This window comes from Amphiura filiformis, chromosome 9 (assembly GCF_039555335.1).
Source record: "Amphiura filiformis chromosome 9, Afil_fr2py, whole genome shotgun sequence".
NCBI classification, from domain to species: Eukaryota; Metazoa; Echinodermata; class Ophiuroidea; order Amphilepidida; family Amphiuridae; genus Amphiura; species Amphiura filiformis.
This window is the reverse complement of record NC_092636.1, coordinates 964,557-984,967: the sequence shown is the minus strand read 5'-3', so window position 1 is coordinate 984,967 and position 20,411 is coordinate 964,557. Positions and strand designations below refer to the sequence as shown.

The following is a 20,411-nucleotide window of genomic DNA, read 5'->3' as shown; positions in this document are numbered from 1 at the left end:
AGCACCCAAGTATCTGTAAGACTATATTAGTATTACCAAAAGCACCCAAGTATCAGTAAGACTACATTAGTATAACCAAAAGCACAGTAAAACTACACTAACATTACCAAGAGCATGTGAAGAGATTCATCAGGTTTGTAGATAATTATAATTTGGAGTTTTCATATTACAAAACCAAACTTTTGAACACTGACCTGACAGTTTCGTATGTCTTGGACGACATACTTCCTCAGAGTGATTGGTATCCCATCATCCTCTTAGCTGCTGGTAACACAGCTCCATCCCCAGGGGGGCATGTCATGGAACTCCTTGCTTTTGTGCTTACCACAACATACTTCTCGTTTAGGGGCAAGATATACAGACAATTATTTGGTGCAGCCATGGGCAGCCCGGTGTCTCCAATCACAGCCAATCTGTATATGGAATTCTTAGAAGAGCAAGCCATCGCTACCGCCCCCATAGAGTGTAAGCCCAGGCTGTGGAAGACGACATCCTTGAAATAGTGAAAGACAATCAAGTTGACAACCTCACCGACCATCTCAATAACACTGATCCAACAGACAGTATAAAGTTCACCTACGAGAAGGAAGAACAGGGTCGCATCCCGTTTTTAGACACTCTCATCGTCAGAAAAGAGGATGGCTCAGTCAAATTACTGGTTTACCGTAAGGCCACCCACACGGACCAGTATCTCAACTTTAGCTCCCACCACCCCATATATCACAAGCTGGGGGTAGTTCGCACATTACTTGATAGAATGGACAAGATCGTCACAGAACCAGAAGACAGGCAAAAAGAGAAAGACAACATCAAGAAGGCATTGAAGATGTGCGGCTACCCAGAGTGGACTGTTGAATCTGTCAAAAAGAAGATCAGAGACAAACCTGCTAAATCCTCCAAAACTAAAACCAAAGACCCGTCGCAACAAACCAAGGGTTTGGTAGTTATACCATACGTGGAAGGTGTGGCTGAGAGAGCCAATCGGGTGTTTAGGAAGCACAACATTGCCACCGCCATGAAGCCGAACACCTCATTGAGGAAGCTTTTGGTGCACCCGAAGGACAAAATAGATTCGCTTGATAAAACGGACTGTATCTATGAAATACCTTGCCAAAACTGTGACAGCACCTACGTGGGAGAGACCGGCCGAAAATTGAACACCCGGCTGAAGGAACATCAGAAAGAAACAGAAAAATTGGAAAGGAGCAAAAAGAACTTTACGCGCCAGACCAGAAAAGAGTCTGTCACAGAACAAAGCAAGTCAGCCATAGCAGATCATGCTATTCAACAGAATCATGTAATAAACTGGGACGATACAAAAGTGTTACAGAAGGAGTGTGATGCGAGTACTCGCTTCATCAGAGAATCAATATGGATTCGCAAAAGAGGTCCTGCCGTCATGAACAGAGACGATGGGGCCTATCATCTCAGTCACGTGTATGACCCTCTCCTCAAGACCACGCCCCCTGGGGATGGAGCTGTGTTACCAGCAGCTAAGAGGATGATGGGATACCAATCACTCTGAGGAAGTATGTCGTCCAAGACATACGAAACTGTCAGGTCAGTGTTCAAAAGTTTGGTTTTGTAATATGAAAACTCCAAATTATAATTACCAAGAGCACCCAGGTATCTGTAAGACTACATTAGCATTACCAAGAGCACCCAGGTATTTGTAAGACTACATTAGTATTACCAAGAGCACCCAAGTATCAGTAAAATTACACTAGCATTACCAAGAGCACCCAGGTATCTGTAAGACTACATTAGCATTACCAAGAGCACCCAGGTATCTGTAAGACTACACTAGCATTACCAAGAGCACCCAGGTATCTGTAAGACTACATTAGCATTACCAAGAGCACCCAGGTATCAGTAAGACTACATTAGTATTACCAAGAGCACCCAGGTATCTGTAAGACTACATTAGTATTACCCAAGAGCACCCACGTATCAGTAAAACTACATTAGCATTACCAACACTCAGGTATCTGTAAGAAAACATTAGTATTACCAAGAGCACCCAGGTATCTGTAAGATTACATTAGTATTACCAAGAGCACCCAGGTATCTGTAAGACTACATTAGCATTACCAAGAGCACCCACGTATCAGTAAAACTACATTAGTATTACCAAGAGCACCCAATTATCAGTAAGACTACATTAGTATTACCAAGAGCACCCAAGTATCTGTAAGACTACATTAGTATTACCAAGAGCACCCAGTATCAGTAAGACTACATTAGTATTACCAAGAGCACCCGAGTATCAGTAAGACTACATTAGTATTACCAAGAGCACCCAAGTATCAGTAACACTTCATTAGTATTACCAAGAGCAACCAGTTATCAGTAAGACTACATTAGTATTACCAAGAGCACCCAAGTATCTGTAAGACTACATTAGTATTACCAAGAGCAACCAGGTATCAGTAAGACTACATTAGTATTACAAAGAGCACCCAAGTATCTGTAAGACTACATTAGTATTACCAAGAGCACCCAAGTATCAGTAAGACTACATTAGTATTACCAAGAGCACCCAAGTATCTGTAAGACTACATTAGTATTACCAAGAGCACCCAAGTATCAGTAAGACTACATTAGTATTACCAAGAGCACCCAAGTATCAGTAAGACTACATTAGTATTACCAAGAGCACCCAAGTATCAGTAAAACTATATTAGTATTATCAAGAGCACCCAGTTATCAGTAAGACTACATTAGTATTACCAAGAGCACCCAAGTATCAGTAAAACTATAGTAGTATTACCAAAAGCACCCAAGTATCAGTAAGACTACATTAGTATAACCAAAAGCACCCAAGTATCAGTAAAACTACACTAGCATTACCAAGAGCACCCAGGTATCTGTAAGATTACATTAGCATTACCAAGAGCACCCAGGTATTTTTAAGACTACATTAGCATTACCAAGAGCACCCAGGTATCAGTAAGACTACATTAGTATTACCAAGAGCACCCAACTATCAGTAAAACTACATTAGTATTACCAAAAGCACCCAAGTATCAGTAAGACTACATTAGTATAACCAAAAGCACCCAAGTATCAGTAAAACTACACTAGCATTACCAAGAGCACCCAGGTATCTGTAAGACTACATTAGCATTACCAAGAGCACCCAGGTATTTGTAAGACTATATTAGCATTACCAAGAGCACCCAGGTATCTGTAAGACTACACTAGCATTACCAAGAGCACCCAGGTATCTGTAAGACTACATTAGTATTACCAAGAGCACCCAGGTATCTGTAAGACTATATTAGCATTACCAAGAGCACCCAGGTATCTATAAGACTACATTAGTATTACCAAGAGCACCCAGGTATCAGTAAGACTACATTAGTATTACCAAGAGCACTCAGGTATCTGTAAGACTACATTAGTATTACCAAGAGCACCCGGGTATCTGTAAGACTACATTAGTATTACCAAGAGCACCCAAGTATCAGTAAAACTACATTAGTATTACCAAGAGCACTCAGGTATCTGTAAGACTACATTAGCATTATCAAGAACACCCAGGTATATGTAAGACTACATTAGCATTACCAAGAGCACCCAGGTATCTGTAAGACTATATTAGCATTACCAAGAGCACCCAGGTATCTGTAAGACTACATTAGTATTACCAAGAGCACCCAGGTATCTGTAAGACTACATTAGTATTACCAAGAGCACTCAGGTATCTGTAAGACTACATTAGTATTACAAAGAGCACCCAAGTATCAGTAAAACTACATTAGTATTACCAAGAGCACCCAGGTATCTGTAAGACTACACTAGCATTACCAAGAGCACCCAGGTATCTGTAAGACTACATTAGTATTACCAAGAGCACCCAGGTATCTGTAAGACTATATTAGCATTACCAAGAGCACCCAGGTATCTGTAAGACTACATTAGTATTACCAAGAGCACCCAGGTATCAGTAAGACTATATTAGCATTACCAAGAGCACCCAGGTATCTGTAAGACTACATTAGTATTACCAAGAGCACCCAGGTATCTGTAAGACTACATTAGTATAACCAAGAGCACCCAAGTATCAGTAAAACTACATTAGTATTACCAAGAGCACCCAGGTATCTGTAAGACTACATTAGTATTACCAAGAGCACCCAAGTATCAGTAATTTATGATAAGAAATAAGTATCAGTTATTTATGATAAGAAATAAGGTACCGCTAGGATGTACCTCATTTCCTATCATATATGCTGAACCGCTTGTCTTGAGTTACTGAAATTTCAGTGTAGTAATTGGATCCCTTGCCCCAATAATATACATAACTTTTGTTACCAGTGTGTTATTATTTTCTGAGAAAAATGCAAAAATAGTCACAAATTTACCACAGGGGTGTAGTACCCCCTTAATGCAGCTCTATTTTAAATTTATATACTATTGCCTCTTTGTAACTCCTCTGTAGTTTATCAATATATAGGTGCCCTTGATTGTTGATTCTAACCAAACTTAATGTGCTAATGCATGATAGTTTGAAGTTGGACAATATCGTTATTGTCAGATATGATGTTAGATACTGGAGTAATACATTACATACTATTCCCCGCCACTATTTGTAACCAATGCACCATTTCAAGGTCACTGCTACAGTTACTTGAGGACGCGCTTCTCAGTAGATCACACATTGAGTGTGATGTGCATCGATTACTGTGCTCCGGGATACACTAGTGTGGGTTTACTGAAACCGGGGTGTTACCTAATGAAGGGCTCGTTATTTACATAATAAAATGGTTCAAGAATAACATAACATCATTTGCCTTTTGCGCTGTAATATTAGATTATACATGTTGTTGACATCAAATCATGGATGGATGGTCGCTAAGAGAGAGAAAGAGAGAGAGAGAGAGAGAGAGAGAAAGAGAGAGAAAGAAAAAACCGAAGAAAGAAGAAACCCTAGGTGGTGCATTTTTCATGTCAAGGTCACGGCAGTAGTTGTTGCGAGACACGCTATACGTATAACATATTCAGGGAGATGCGTATCATTTGCGCTTCGGGTAACACTAGTGTAGGTTTACCAATACCGGCACTTGCCATAAATTACAAGACTCATAATTATAATACACCATAAATAATGAATATACAATTATTATTTTTTTGCTATACGTATATACATTTTGTTGTATTATTGTATGTAAGAAATGTTGTTATAATATATGTTCATCGAACAGAAATGCAGGTAGTCCTGAGAATGAAAAATCAAAATTTTGGTTAAGAACTACATTTCAACTTTTAAACGTGTGCCCCTTAAGGACCAATCTAGGCAAATAAGCCACTAAACAAACGTGACTTCTTATTTTATCGTTCCAGTTGAACCTTGGGTAATTAATCCCCAGATGCATTCTGGGTATTGAATACCCTGCTGTGCAACATTTAGTTTAAAATCCGGCCATCGCGTACACTTCAAATAAAGTTATAATAAATTTGAGCTTCATTTCTTGAAAATTAACACTTAGCCTGATATTGTATTTGAGATAATTTTATCCTAGAAGTAACACTATGCCTCCGCCATGAGGTGATCTTATCATTAATTGTAATACTATCTTACAGTACGTATACACATGCAATAAATTACAAAAAGAGGTCCTGCTCTGTCCATCTGTGCCTTACATGGTGTTATGTAATTCATCAGTGGAACTCGCCACGACCTTCTACCTATAAATAGCCTATGTCATTCGTAATATTGAAGCCAGGGGCCAATTGCGTCACATATGACGTCAGCAAAAGCGCCGTCGAGGCATAAATTATGCTGCTAATCTATTTGACTGAATAATGGGAGCTGAGATTTACGATGTGCCCGGCGCGACCGGGGCAGCCCTTTTATACCGACTGACTGACTAAAACTCAACAGCGGCGGCCGACACACAGTCCGATTTGAAATAAATATTATACACACATGACCATACTAAGTTCAAGTTCGTCATAGGTTTGTGTATTTGCATTATCTGATTGATTCTCATATGGGAACCCTGATGACGACCATAACGAAAGGGGAACTACTTAATTGTACTGCCAAGGTCATGTTAATACACATTTGTCTTAGCATTGCTCTCTGAAAATGTCATTGCTCTTAAGGTTAACCAATTTTAGAATGTCAAAATCCATTTTTTGCCGATGAAAATTATATTTGCATACATATTTTCCCCACCGTAAATTGTATTTGTCCTCCGTAAATGTTCACACATTATGCACATTGGATGTTTAATAAAGCACCTTAGCGCTTAATATGCGTTTCAGTACAGAAATTGTAATGCAATATTTGCGATTCTTTGTTAAGGTGGCACACCATCTCGAAAAGAATAGCGAATTTGGTACGTTGGTATTTCCGTATTTTACCTTTTCAAATTGCAAATAATGGTCATAAAATCTCAAATCTATTAAATTGTTCTGTGCCGCATTTAAAATCTGGGCAGGCACGAGATGAAAACTATCGGTGTCACAAAATGGTTACTTCTTCGTGTACGTACGTACGGTACCGTATCAACTAGCATATACATAGAGGATTTATTTACATGCGTGTGCATAGTAAGGACGATTTATTCACACTCTTAGATCTAGTAGTATCAGAAAACATTAACATTTATTGATGATACTGTATTGATGATGCAGAATTATAACTAAACATATTGGAAATTGCTGTCGTCTGCAAGACAAAAGGATGGAGAGATGGCATGTTGACGTTTTAATAGCAATGCCTATTGTTTGCATTATTTGGACTCAACTTCAAGGCATTTAGGCATAGCAATGTCTGCAAGAAATAGGAAATATCATAATCAAAATAATTTCTTCTAAATGTTTAAAATCGAATTTAATTCATAATATAGCAATTCTGAGGCTATATTGAAAATTGCTGTCGTCTGCAAGACAAAAGGATGAAGAAATTACATGGTTTTTCTTTTCAATTGCAATACCTATTACGTGTTCCTAGTATTATTTGGACTCAACTTCAAAGCATTTAGGCATCAATGTCTGCAAGAAACGGGAAATATCATAATCAAAATAATTTCTAATAAATGTTTAAAATCAAATTCAATTCATAATAGGTAACAATTCTGAGGCTAAACTCTCCTTGAAATTTATTATTTTGTTTCATTGTCTCCTCGAATTTAAAGGACCATGATTTATCTTCAACGAATACATAAAATAACATAAATTGAAATTAACAAATTGGTAGCTTCGATAATTGAATACTTCGTATAATATAGCTGGCTTCTGCAATTTTTCATTTCACCTATGGCGGCATATACAATTGTATACCGTGGTGGCAGGTACGGACTCTCACAACCATCACCTATAGGGTTTCTACAATTGAAACAGCGTGGGCAAGACATGCTTGGCACTCAATGAAAATATGTAGCTATGACAATTGTGAATTCTTAATGATTGAAGTATATCTATTAACAACTCGTGTTCTTTGACGGAAAATGCGTGTTTGTTTTGCTAAATATGATAAATAAAATTACTATTTTAATGTGAATACAAGTTGAGATAAGACTTTTACACAACAATCAAATGCAGAGGATGATTTAAGGAAGCCCCATCATGCACTGTAAAAGTGTTATCACTAGAGTTTCAACTGCCACTTTACTTTTCAAATCCCATTGAATTCTGTGCAAAAGATGTTGTTTTAGAATTGTGTGTGTGTCATTATTACTTGGTCGATTTCAGATCTAAAGTGATGTATGCATGAAGGATACTTCACAACTTCTGTAGATAACATAAAATGTGAAATCGACCAACCTTTTGAAGGTGTTTTTATTGTAAATATATCGGTCCAAATTCAAATTTAACCATGCACGTGTGTATGCAGTGGGCGGGCAGTGGTGTCGTGTTCACTCACACAGCTATGCTAACCGCAAGACTTGCTGGGTAGTGCTTAAATCATCCTCTGAATCAGATGTGAGCTACCCTCAGCAGATAGCAACATCAATGATATCAGATGGGAGCTATCTCCAGTAGATAGCAACATTAATGGTGCCAGATGTGGGCTATATTCAGTAGATGGCAACATTGATGATATCTGATGTGAGCTATCGTCAGCTATAGCAACATAAATGCTATTAGATGTGAGCTATCAGATGTGAGCTGTCTTCAGAAGTTAGCAACATTAATGCTATCAGATGTGAGCTGTCTTCAGAAGTTAGCAACATTAATGCTATCAGATGTGGGCTATCTTCAGAAGATAGCAACATTAATGCTATCAGATGTGGGCTATCTTCAGAAGATAGCAACATTAATGCTATCAGATGTGAGCTGTCTTCAGAAGTTAGCAACATTAATGCTATCAGATGTGGGCTATCTTCAGAAGATAGCAACATTAATGCTATCAGATGTGAGCTGTCTTCAGAAGATAGCAACATTAATGCTATCAGATGTGGGCTATCTTCAGAAGATAGCAACATTAATGCTATCAGATGTGAGCTGTCTTCAGAAGATAGCAACATTAATGCTATCAGATGTGGGCTATCTTCAGCAGATATGGCAACATAATGCTATCACGTGTTAACTGTTTTCAGAAGATAAGTTCAGTGTATATTGTATTGTAATCACATAGCAGCCAACGGCTGGATTGCATGACATTTACATTAAAAATAGCATTATGAAAAATACATACATAATAAACACTCAAACATTAAAAACATGAAAATAAATAAGAACACATTAGAATTGCACTTGACTAAATTTGGAACAATATCAAAAAATGACTGGCAAAAAACCACTAAATAAATTGCTTTTAGGAGCTTGGGGAACTGTATTGAAATCTGTTAGTCCTACATCTAAAAGACTCAACTTTTGGTTGTCTTCTGAGAGTCATGTGGGATTGATAATTACTCCAGGGTGAGAACCTCATAGACGTGCTTGCTTTCAGGGCAAATTCCTTGCAGATGTTTTGTTCCTCTCAGACAACGTTTGAATTAGTTCGAGGGTAGCTAAGGAATCTGCATAGGTAGTATACTTTCTACTAAGGATGTATTTGCAAACACGTCTCTGAATTTTCGCAAGCTGGACCACCTGATTATAGTAGTAAGACCAGAATGCCAAAGTGGGGCAGTATACTCTAAAACAGGGCGGATGTACCCCTTGTACACCAATAACAACTCATCGGGTGAGAGAGATGCTACCTTCAGTTTGTGGAGCATGAAGAGTTTACGATTGGCCGTCGCATACATGGAATCAACTTGCTCATCCCAACATAAATTGTTTTGGATCATAACACCCAGGATTTTAACCTTCTCAACAACAGCTAATTTATGGTCATCAATGGAAAGATCTACATGTGGGGTAGCTTTCTTACCAATATAAACTTGCATGGCCTGACATTTTGAAGGATTCAACTTCAATTTATTGCTCTTAGACCACTCATACAGGGCATCAAGATTCTCTTGGATTGCACCGATTTTCGCTTTTCACCTATTGTCAGGTCATCAACGCAACGTATTTCCAGACTCTATTGTTTGTATGCTGGACATCATTGATCATGGCATGAAAGGTTATAGGACCCATGTTGGTACCTTGTGGAACTCCGCCAGAGAGAGAGTAACCCATTCAAAAAAAGGTTTGCTTGTATTTAACCCTTTGCTTACGGGAGGAAAGAAAGTCAATCACCCACTCCACAATTGCAGGGGAGTCTTCAACGAATTGATGGCAGCAAATCATTGGTCTATCATGTCGAAGGTTCTAGTATAGTCCGTAAGGACAATAGTGCTAACATTACCAGCCTTTCAGCTCCAGAAACCATATGATGGTAAACATCAATGAGGCAGTGGGTGGTTGACATTTCTTCTGATTATATACCATATTGTCTGATGTGATCAATGCAAGACTGAATAGCATCAAGAACCCATTTGGCTACACGAGTAAGAGAAATTTGCATATGTTTGTCAATGGAAGGGGGAGTTTGCTTGGAATAGGCACAACATTAGCTTCCTTCCACTGAGAGGGTACTTTACTTTACCTTGCCTGAGAGAATTAATAATATCTGCAACAGGCTTACTAAGTTCATAGGCAAATTCTTTCAGAACTCTTGGCGGACCTCCTGCTTTTGAAGCAGATAATTTCTTAAGATCACCATAAATATCACAGGGTTGAATGATAGGGGTGGATCTTTACAGGCAAGTATGCAGAGAGATCATCCAGCTTGAGTGCTGTTTGAGACTGAGAGAAACTGGGTATTTATTTCATTGGCAACCGCTTTATAATTTGTAGGATCAAGTTGTGGACATGAACAGTGTTCTCGACCTTATTCATGTTGGCAAGGTTACGTATCTCCCTGTGCGATTTACCTGGTTCAAGTTTTGGTAACTTTCTGATCTTGTTGATGTTGTGATAAACTTTTGCTTTCCGAATAAGAACACAATGCTGCCATCAGATGTGAGCTATCTTCAGGAGATAGCAATATTAATAATATCAGATGTGAGCTATCTTCAGTAGATAGCAACATTGATGATATCAGATGTGAGCTATCTTCAGGAGATAGCAATATTAATAATATCAGATGTGAACTATCTTCAGTAGATAGCAACATTGATGATATCAGATGTGGGCTATCTTCAGTATAGATAGCAACATTGATGATATCAGATGTGGGCTATCAGTAGATAGCAACATAAATGCTATTAGATGTGAGCTATCAGATATGAGCTGTCTTCAGGAGATAGCAATATTAATAATATCAGACGTGTGCTATCTTCAGTAGGTAGCAACATTAATGATATCAGACGTGGGCTATCTTCAGTAGATAGCAACATTGATAATGTCAGATGTGGGCTATCTTCAGTAGATTGCAATATTGATGATATCAGATGTGGGCTATCTTCAGTAGATAGGAACATTGATGATATCAGATGTGGGCTATCTTCAGTAGATAGCGACATTGATGATATCAGATGTGGGCTATCTTCAGTAGATAGCAACATTGATGATATCAGATGTGGGCTATCTTCAGTAGATAGCGACATTGATGATATCAGATGTGGGCTATCTTCAGTAGATAGCAACATTGATGATATCAGATGTGGGCTATCTTCAGTAAATAGCGACATTGATGATATCAGATGTGGGCTATCTTCAGTAGATAGCAACATTCATGATATCAGATGTGGGCTATCTTTAGGATGCTATCATGTATGAGCTATCTAGGGTAGATAGCAGCATTAAAGATATCAGATGTGAGCTATATTCAGGCGATTGCAGCATACATCCTATCAGATGTGAGCTATCGCCAGTAGATAGCAACATAAATGCTATTAGATGTGAGCTATCTTTAGAAAATAGCAACATTACTGCTATCAGATGTGAACTGTCTTCAGGAGATAGCAACTAATGCTATTAGATGTGAGCTATCTTCAGAAGATAGCAACATTAATGCTATCAGATGTGAGTTATCTTCAGCAGATAGCAACATTGATGATATCAGATGTTAGCTGTCTTCAGTAGATAGGAACATTAATGTTATCAGATGTGAGCTATCTTCACAATATCAGATGTGAGCTATCTTAAGTAGATAGCAACATTGATGATATCAGATGTGGGCTATCAGTAGATAGCAACATAAATGCTATTAGATGTGAGCTATCAGATATGAGCTGTCTTCAGGAGATAGCAATATTAATAATATCATATGTGTGTTATCTTCAGTAGATAGCAATATTGATGATATCAGATGTGGGAGCAATATTGATGATATCAGATGTGGGCTATCTTCAGTAGATAGCAACATTGATAATATCAGATGTGGGCTATCTTCAGTAGATTGCAATATTGATGATATCAGATGTGGGCTATCTTCAGTAGATAGCAACATTAATGATATCAGATGTGGGCTATCTTCGGTAGATAGCAACATTGACGATATCAGATGTGTGCTATCTTCAGTAGATAGCAGCATTAATGATATCAGATGTGAGCTATCGTCAGTAGATAGCAATGCTATCAGATGTGAGCTATCTTCAGCAGATATTTTATGTTAAAACATTAATGATATCAGATGTTAGCTGTCTTCAGTAAATAGCAATATTGATGATATCAGATGTGAGCTATCTTCAGTAGATAGCAGCATTAATGATATCAGATGTGAGCTATCGTCAGTAGATAGCAATGCTATCAGATGTGAGCTATCTGCAGCAGATATTAACATTAATGATATCAGATGTGAGCTATCTTCAGAATATCAGATGTGAGCTATCTTAAGTAGATAGAAACATTCATGATATCAGATGTGGGCTATCTTCAGTAGATAGTGTGATGTGCCCTGAGTAATTTAATTAATGATTTAACTTTGTTTACAATCTGAAAGTATGTCATGAGATGGGAAACCCCCTTGCACGTGCAAGATAATGGTGTGGAAAGTCATTTTGGAATTCCCCCCAAAGTATTGTAATCAAAGTCAGATCTATGTTTGGAACTTGGAAATCCCCAGTTCAGCATTATTGCACCATAGAGAAAAACACTCAGGAAGTGATGTAAAGCAAAAGGTTAATGTGTATAAATAATCTTGGGAAATCCCAAGCTTGCATCATCTGTGAAGATGTGAATGAAGTTATGGTTTATTAATAGATCTTGGGTTTTCTGGAGTATAAAAATGTGAGAGCTTGAGTTTGCTGATGACAGAATGTCATGGGAGATTGTAGACTCCACATGTGTGTGATGGTCTTCGTGCTTCAAAAAAAGAAGTACATTTTAACCAGTTTATATAGCCAATAATTGAGCTATTTTAATACAGCAACGAAGGAGATTGCGAGCATACAAGAGTGCTCTTCCTCATCAAAGGATTAAAGTTCTTCTGTCGAATTGCTGGAGTTTGTTGGGTTTGTGAAGACCACGCATCTGTCAAAAACAGCGGAGCTGTGTTAAAGAAACCTGTTCCCTGGAAAAAGAGTGATTGGTGAAAGAAACACCATTATTGGAGAAAGCAGCGCAAGGAGATATATTGTGGAGAAAGCAGCGCAAGAAGATAAGTAATAGGAGCAAGCAACATCATTTTCGTGTGAAGATTTCATACGTAAGGATATTTATAAACGCAAGTGTACACTGGACTTCGCTGATTTTCGCAGGACAAGTGGATAAGGATATATTTCATCAGTCGTCCAGAACATTGCAAGAACTTTAGGATCACCAACAAGAAGACCGCTGGTTAAGTACCGATAGAATAAAATTGATTGTGTGATTTTACTGTTTATGCAATATTGTTGTTATATGTACCAAGCATACTTTGTTTTCAATCAAAGACTTAGATTTTGTTAGCTTAATCAAACAGTGTATTTGTGTTGTGCATTCGTGTGAGTTCGGGTAAAAGGTGATTTTGGCCTTGAGTCAGTACGAATCGTAACAATAGCAACATTGATGATATCAGATGTGGGCTATTTTCAGTAGATAGCAACATTGATGATATCAGATGTGGGCTATCTTCAACATTGATGCTATCAGATGTGAGCTATCTTCAGGATGCTATCAGTTGTGAGCTATCTAGACTAAAGTAGATAGCAGCATTAAAGATATCAGATGTGAGCTGTCTTTAGCAGATGGCAACATTAATGCTAACAGATGTGAGCTATCTTCAGTAGATAGCAACATTAATAATATTAGATGTGAGCTATCTTCAGGAGATAGCAAGATTAATGCTATCAGATGTGAGCTGTCTTCAGAAGATAGCAGCATTAATACTATCAGATGTGAGCTGTCTTCAGAAGATAGCAGCATTAATGCTATCAGATGTGCACTGAAAACATAATGTCGTAAGTTCTACTAAGTAAAAGTTAGTAAAAACGATGTCTCGTTCTACTAATCAATGATTTGTACGGCATGACAAGCGATGCTATATATTGGTTAGGCATGCTTAACTAACGTGCCTTACCAACGAAATGATTAGTACGGCATGGGTTTTACGAATTTCAAACCTGCCGTACTAACCTATAGGATCGTAAAACCGATGTCTCATCCTACTAATATTGGTTAGTTGGACAGGCTCAACTAACTAATATTGGTTAGTTGGACAGGCTCAACAAAGATTAGAACTCGTTTGACTGGCGGAACGAATCAGTTGTACAAATGTGATGTACGATGGTTGTGAAGGTGGAAAAGTATGCATACAGGTAATATTTCAAGTTATTTCTCTCAAAATGAGCACTAGATATTGTATTGATGGTGTAAGCTTCTTTTCTGTATGATCAGAAATGCTGTGCACATGTACATTGTGGTCGTAGAGACTAAAAGTCATAACTGCGTGACATCGCATGTAAGCTTATACATGTAGCTTTAAGCTTACATGCGATGTGACACAGCATCGTGACTTTTAGTCTTTACGACCACAATGTACATGTGGCACAGCATTTCTGATCATACAGAAAAGAAGCTTACACCATCAATACAATATCTAGTGCTCATTTTGAAAGAAATACCTTGAAATATTACCTGTTAGCATAGTTTTTCACCTTCAAGTTTGTCGCTGCACAACCGCTACTCGGTCAGTCGTCTGCAAGCGTGGTCGAGTGCAGAACACATGATCGAAACAGCGGGAATGTTTAAAACATCGTAAAACCACCAGAGCTTTGTAAAACCAAATGGTACAACGAGTTCGTAAATGCTGCGATGACAGGGTTTACGAATTATCGATGCTGTACTAAATGTTGCATTGTCGTAGAACTTCCAAATCCAATTGGTAGGACCCACTCAACAACTATTATTCCTTCATTTACGAGTCTTGCATACGTCCGCTTAGTTACATATATCGTAAGACATCGTAAAAATTGGTAGAATGCGCTCAAGCAGTTTATTTTACTAATTTAAATTAGTAGAACACAACGAAAAACAAGCTTTTGTTTTCAGTGTGAGCTGTCTTCAGAAGATAGCAGCATTAATGATATCAGATGTGAGCTGTCTTCAGAAGATAGCAGCATTACTGCTATCAGATGTGAGCTGTCTACAGAAGATAGCAGCATTACTGCTATCAGATGTGAGCTATCTTCAGAAGATAGCAGCATTAATGCTATCAGATGTGAGCTGTCTTCAGAAGATAGCAGCATTAATGATTTCAGATGTGAGCTTTCTTCAGAAGATAGCAGCAATAATGCTATCAGATGTGAGCTGTCTTCAGAAGATAGCAGCAATAATGCTATCAGATGTGAGCTGTCTTCAGAAGATAGCAGCAATAATGCTATCATAGTCTGCTAACAGAGGATGAAAGGAGTCATGTACTCGGGTTACATTGCATAATAGCATTAATGTAGTTTTACCAACACTTGAGTTGCATTCCACGACATCATTAATGTAGTTTTACAAACACCCGGGTACACTGCATATTAATGTACATTGTCAACATTATAGAAACACTAGAGAATCACCGGTCAGTCTACAAACAGCATCACATCACTGATGACGGAGAATGGTTTCTCTGAAATATTCAGTTCAAAAAGATGGCAGTTTAAAAAAAACTACTTTTGATACCTATTCCCAACACGTATAAACCGTTTATTCATTCGCAATATTAATTGTTTTAATGCGTTGATGTAGTCTTACCAACAACATGGTTACGTTGCATGGTAATATTAATGAAGTTTTACCAACATTGTGTTATTGCCATAATATTTATGGACATTGCCTGACACCTGTAAAGTGTGCTGAGGCTGGTGGATCAACGTCTAGGCGTTGTGCCTGTGCAGCGCACTATAAATCACTGCACTCTTCTTAATTATAGGCCTACATGTATAGCTTGTTTTTTTGGATTATCAAATGGAACTAGCGCATTAACCAACTCTATTAGAAACTCACCCGCCCTCTGTGATAGATCATGGTTGATTCTTTATCAGAGGGTGTATAAAATTGATATGGAACTGCCTATGTGTTCATTCCATTTGAAATTCATACACCCCATGGCAGATATTTCCAACATCTTCCACAGTAGACTGCTCCGTAGTCCACTTGCACATTGTGCATACTCTGGATATTGTATTTAAGCTTAAAACTCTGATTTAATTCATGTGTGCACAATTGATAGATTTTCACAGCTGATCTTTTCAGTCACCGTACTCCCTCTGTTTGTTAGCTTCCCAATATTTTAACACGGACTTTCGCGATTAATAAACTGGTAGATTCTAAAATCAGAATTGTTCAGTATTGAAGTGCCAATATAATTATGACATATGATGCATTCGATAATATAAGCCTACGTACACTTTACTTTTACTGTCACTAAATATAATTATATAAACTTTTTCATAACAATTTTATACTAGTATTTTAATGTAATAAATATCAGTATAATTTCGAGTTCAATGCATGCTTTCATCATGATTAATAACGTGCTTTTATTTATCAAAAATCAACTATGGCATAGTCTACTTCCACAGGGGTAGTTTGGATTTTAAATAGTTTTTCTTTCAAGTATCTCGACCCAAACTAAACAAAGAAACGAAAAACACAAACACCCATTGTTTTGTATATACATTACACCACTTACTGTGATTAAAAATGTACTTTTTCCATTGCTTTCAATGTAATTGATACTATGTTATGTTACTGCTTACTCGTGCCACCTGATATTGTAATAATATTATTGTAATTTTATATTGTAAGCAGCTTGAAAAAATGCACTAGGGGGGTCTACATTATTCACAAGAGAAGGAAGCTTTGTGAAGGTAAAATGCGTTTTAGAAATGACAATATTGCTGCACAACGTTCACATTGCAAACATTGTCAACACTATTATGTTCGATTTACCATGACATCTAAATTTGTTCCACAATACACATGAGTAGCTATGTCACATACTATCAGAATATTAATTTTATGCCGAAATGGCCGTGCGGACTATTGCCAGCGATTGGCATAACAATTCCTATGTGTTGCTTTCCTTTAGAAACATGATCTGTAGTTCGGCCCCCCCCCCCTGTTTTCGGGCTGTCATTTTTAACACTATCTTGTGTTAAAAACAGAAACATCTTCATATTTTACGTGTTTTAGTGTTTATAAATTCATATCCCTATACCTTTACTGTACAAACCTTAGGCATTAAAGTGATCAAGTGTTTATTAAGTGTTGCTCTGCTGTTTTTTGCAGTGTAGGGTCATAAAATATCAAATTGCTTGTTTTTAAAATCTTATAAACGGGTTATCAACGTGTTTCGGTTAATAACATTTAAATTTCGGGCTACACAACGGTCATAAAAAAACACTGCAAAAACATTTTTAGAATATTGTCAAGATGTTGTTGTAAAATATTTGTTTGAAAACAATTTTGCAAATTATTTTGCCAACACTTGAACATTTCCTGTAGGCTATAGGATAAGAATAATAGTTTGCAGCAAGTTTTCAAAAATAATTTTGAATGTTATTAAAACGGTTTACACCTTTTCTTATTACCCGACATTTAAACGTTTTCTGTCAAACGTTTTGTGTTTGCTGGGTGTCATTTAATAATTGGTCAAATTAGAGTTGCAATCAACATTTCCTCGCGCTGCGCGCCAATTCCTTCCAAATAAACTAAATTTCTAGACCGGTTTAAATAATTTGTTTTGGGCTGCATGTGTGCAAGTGGTCATAATTGTTTTTCAACCAGAGATAGGGGAGTCATAAAAAAATTAACTCTGGTCGCTGACATATTTGGGTCCATCCTTCCGATGAAACTGACAGTCTCTGTTAGATCCTTGTAATAAAGCAAGACATATACATGTAATTCCGAATACACACTGAACATCTTCATTCTATACTGCGCCAATAAAGTATCCTTACACTTGGAAAAATAATCACAATTTCAAATCTGAACAATATTGGGGTAAATTTGTTTTTTTAATAGATGTACTCTCTAATCCTGCACATTATGACACCACATTGAATCTAATGTGACCTTAAGAAGTAAAGTTACAAGCAATTGAATAGACGAAGGTCCAGTTTTAAAAGTGACAAACTGGCCTATACAAGGCGCAAAAAGATTCCAACAAGCGAATCAAAGAGACAACACAGTTTCTTCAATGAAGCGTTATTTAAAGCAGTTTTTATTTCAGTTATTGCTTCTCTGTACTTTTCATAACTTTCATTTTATTTGTCAGTTCTTTTGTTTCAGTTTTCTTTTGTTCCTTTTGTATTAAATTAAAGCCAAACGCATAAATTAGCCATTCACCACTCTCAAACCAGATGTGTAGTCTGAGGAGTTTTGAATAGGCCAGTTTGTCACTTTTAAAACGGGACCTTCGTCTAATCAAATGCTTGTAACTTTGCTTGTTGTATATTGCCTATAGGCTGGTTAGGGTTATGCGTACTGTATAGGCCTAGAGCCCGGCCTAGAGCTGCGTCCCGAAATTATACTTTTTAAAAGTTACGAAATTATGTGTATGTTTGCGTTGATATCGTAAAAGATGTTGATTTGTAACTGGGTAGATATTTAGTTGATGGACACAGTCATATCTTAGTGAAGAGTGACATAATTATTTAGGCTATATGTGTCAGCGTTGTTGCTTGCCTTATCACGTAACCTCTTTGTGGAGGTTCCTTAGTTCCCTAATAGTAAAATATTTTAAAATAAATAAATAAATAACGATTCTCCATTTCAACAAAACTCAAGCTATCTAATACCACTTATGTTATATATTTTGCCTGTGACTGCTAGTCTTGGGTGATATCCACTGACATGGAAAATAAGATCAACGCATTTGCTACATCATGTTACAGAATAATGCTGAGCATCAAACGCACTGACCATGTGTAGACTGTTAGCAATGCAAGGATTTATGCTATCACCAAACTAAGCCTCTTATCGACCCTGCCAAGTCACAAAAATTACGATTTCTGTTATTATTGTAAGGATGTGGGAAGATGAACTATAAAGAAGACCTAAACGACAAAAAACATCCTCTGATATCCTATGTCTTATATACAAAGCCTGCTGGGGAACTCTGGCAATTTGTTATGTACAGCTATGCCACGAATACGTTGACCACAAATCGCAGTGCACGCATGGAGAAGATGTGTAGTCACCTGCTCCGCAGCCGAATGGAATGAAGGAAGGAAGGAAAGAAGGAACGAACGAACGAATATTCACAATTTGCTATATCGATAAATATTTTCTGTTTTGCATTTTTATAAAATGGGACCTGTGCGTTGAATTTGAAAATGAATTCCGAATTAGAATGGGAATGTAAAATTTCAATGTGGGAACGCATTTCTGGAAAAAGTAAACAAGTCCTGTTCATATCTGACATCAGCCATGCATTGGACAAGCGGTATTACCATCTTTCCTCCCTCCCTCCCAAGGCTGATTTGAAAAGATGAATGCGTTAATAGCACTAATATCTAAACAATACTGACCTTTCCCAGGCTTTAGCTTCTAAATACATTGCATGACATAACAAAGATGAAACTTTATAATGTTGTTTATATAATATAGCTACAGCACAGAAACACTCTAATTATAACAGCAATGATATCAATGTAATTAACCGCCAATGGATTGTTTTCGACATAATAATTAATGATATACGGCATGGTGCCCAAAACGTAGTATTTGTAATTCAATTTGAATGATAATGATGATACAGATGAATAATGATGATGATGATGATTATTATTGTTATTATTCTTTATCGTCATTTTCTCTTATTTCTTCGTATTATTGTCATTATCATTATTATTAGGCTAATATTTTAACATTCAAACGTTCAAATTCAATTTAACGAAGAAATTAAATCTGGAAAGTAGCAATACTAATTAGATATAAGACGCGTATCCTTAGTGCACTTGCTTGTCACATAACCGTGTGCTTAAATTGCCCAACTCTCACAGTGTCTTGCGAGGTATGTAAATGATTTCATATTGTATCTAGCGCGCCTGTATTTATGGATGAATTTGTTTACTCCATCCACATATGTATACTTCAAATGCCATTCACCTCGATTTGAAAGCCAGAAAAAAAATCTAAGTAGGCCTATTTGGAATCTGCATTGCATATAGCGTGGAGCGAGATCATTAACATTCCATTAGAACCACACAGAATAAAATAAATTTGACATAGTTATAGATGCTATATCTTGCAAGCCAGACTTGTTCGGATGAATAGTCAACCGATGTAGTTTTACCAGGATCCGGTTTACCCTATTATCATTGCATTCGGGTATTTAATGTGAATTCGTGTGCGGTAGGCCTATATAACCCGGATTACATTACATGATAACATTAATGTGTATTTTTATTAACACCCTGGGATTAACACCCAGGTTATATTGCATCCTATAGCATTAATATAGTTTTACCAGGGATCGGGTTTACAATATAATGTTATCAACGCACTGGTTACCAACATTACATTGTATGATGACATTTATGTAATTTTACCATCACCTGGGTTATATTGCGTGATAGCGTTAATGCAGTTTTACCAATACCCGGGTT

At 37.2% G+C, this 20,411-nt stretch overlaps 1 protein-coding gene across 1 annotated transcript in view; it reads left to right on the top strand.

Moving 5' to 3' along the window:
• Positions 1-299: 299 nt before the first annotated feature.
• LOC140160450 (uncharacterized) overlaps positions 300-20,411 on the top strand; it is a 39,332-nt gene continuing 19,220 nt past the window's right edge. Inside the window, exons 1-2 of the mRNA XM_072183686.1 lie at positions 300-465; positions 561-1,437. Of these exons, the coding sequence (XP_072039787.1) occupies positions 300-465; positions 561-1,437 (1,043 nt within the window). The remainder of the gene's footprint in view (positions 466-560; positions 1,438-20,411) is intronic.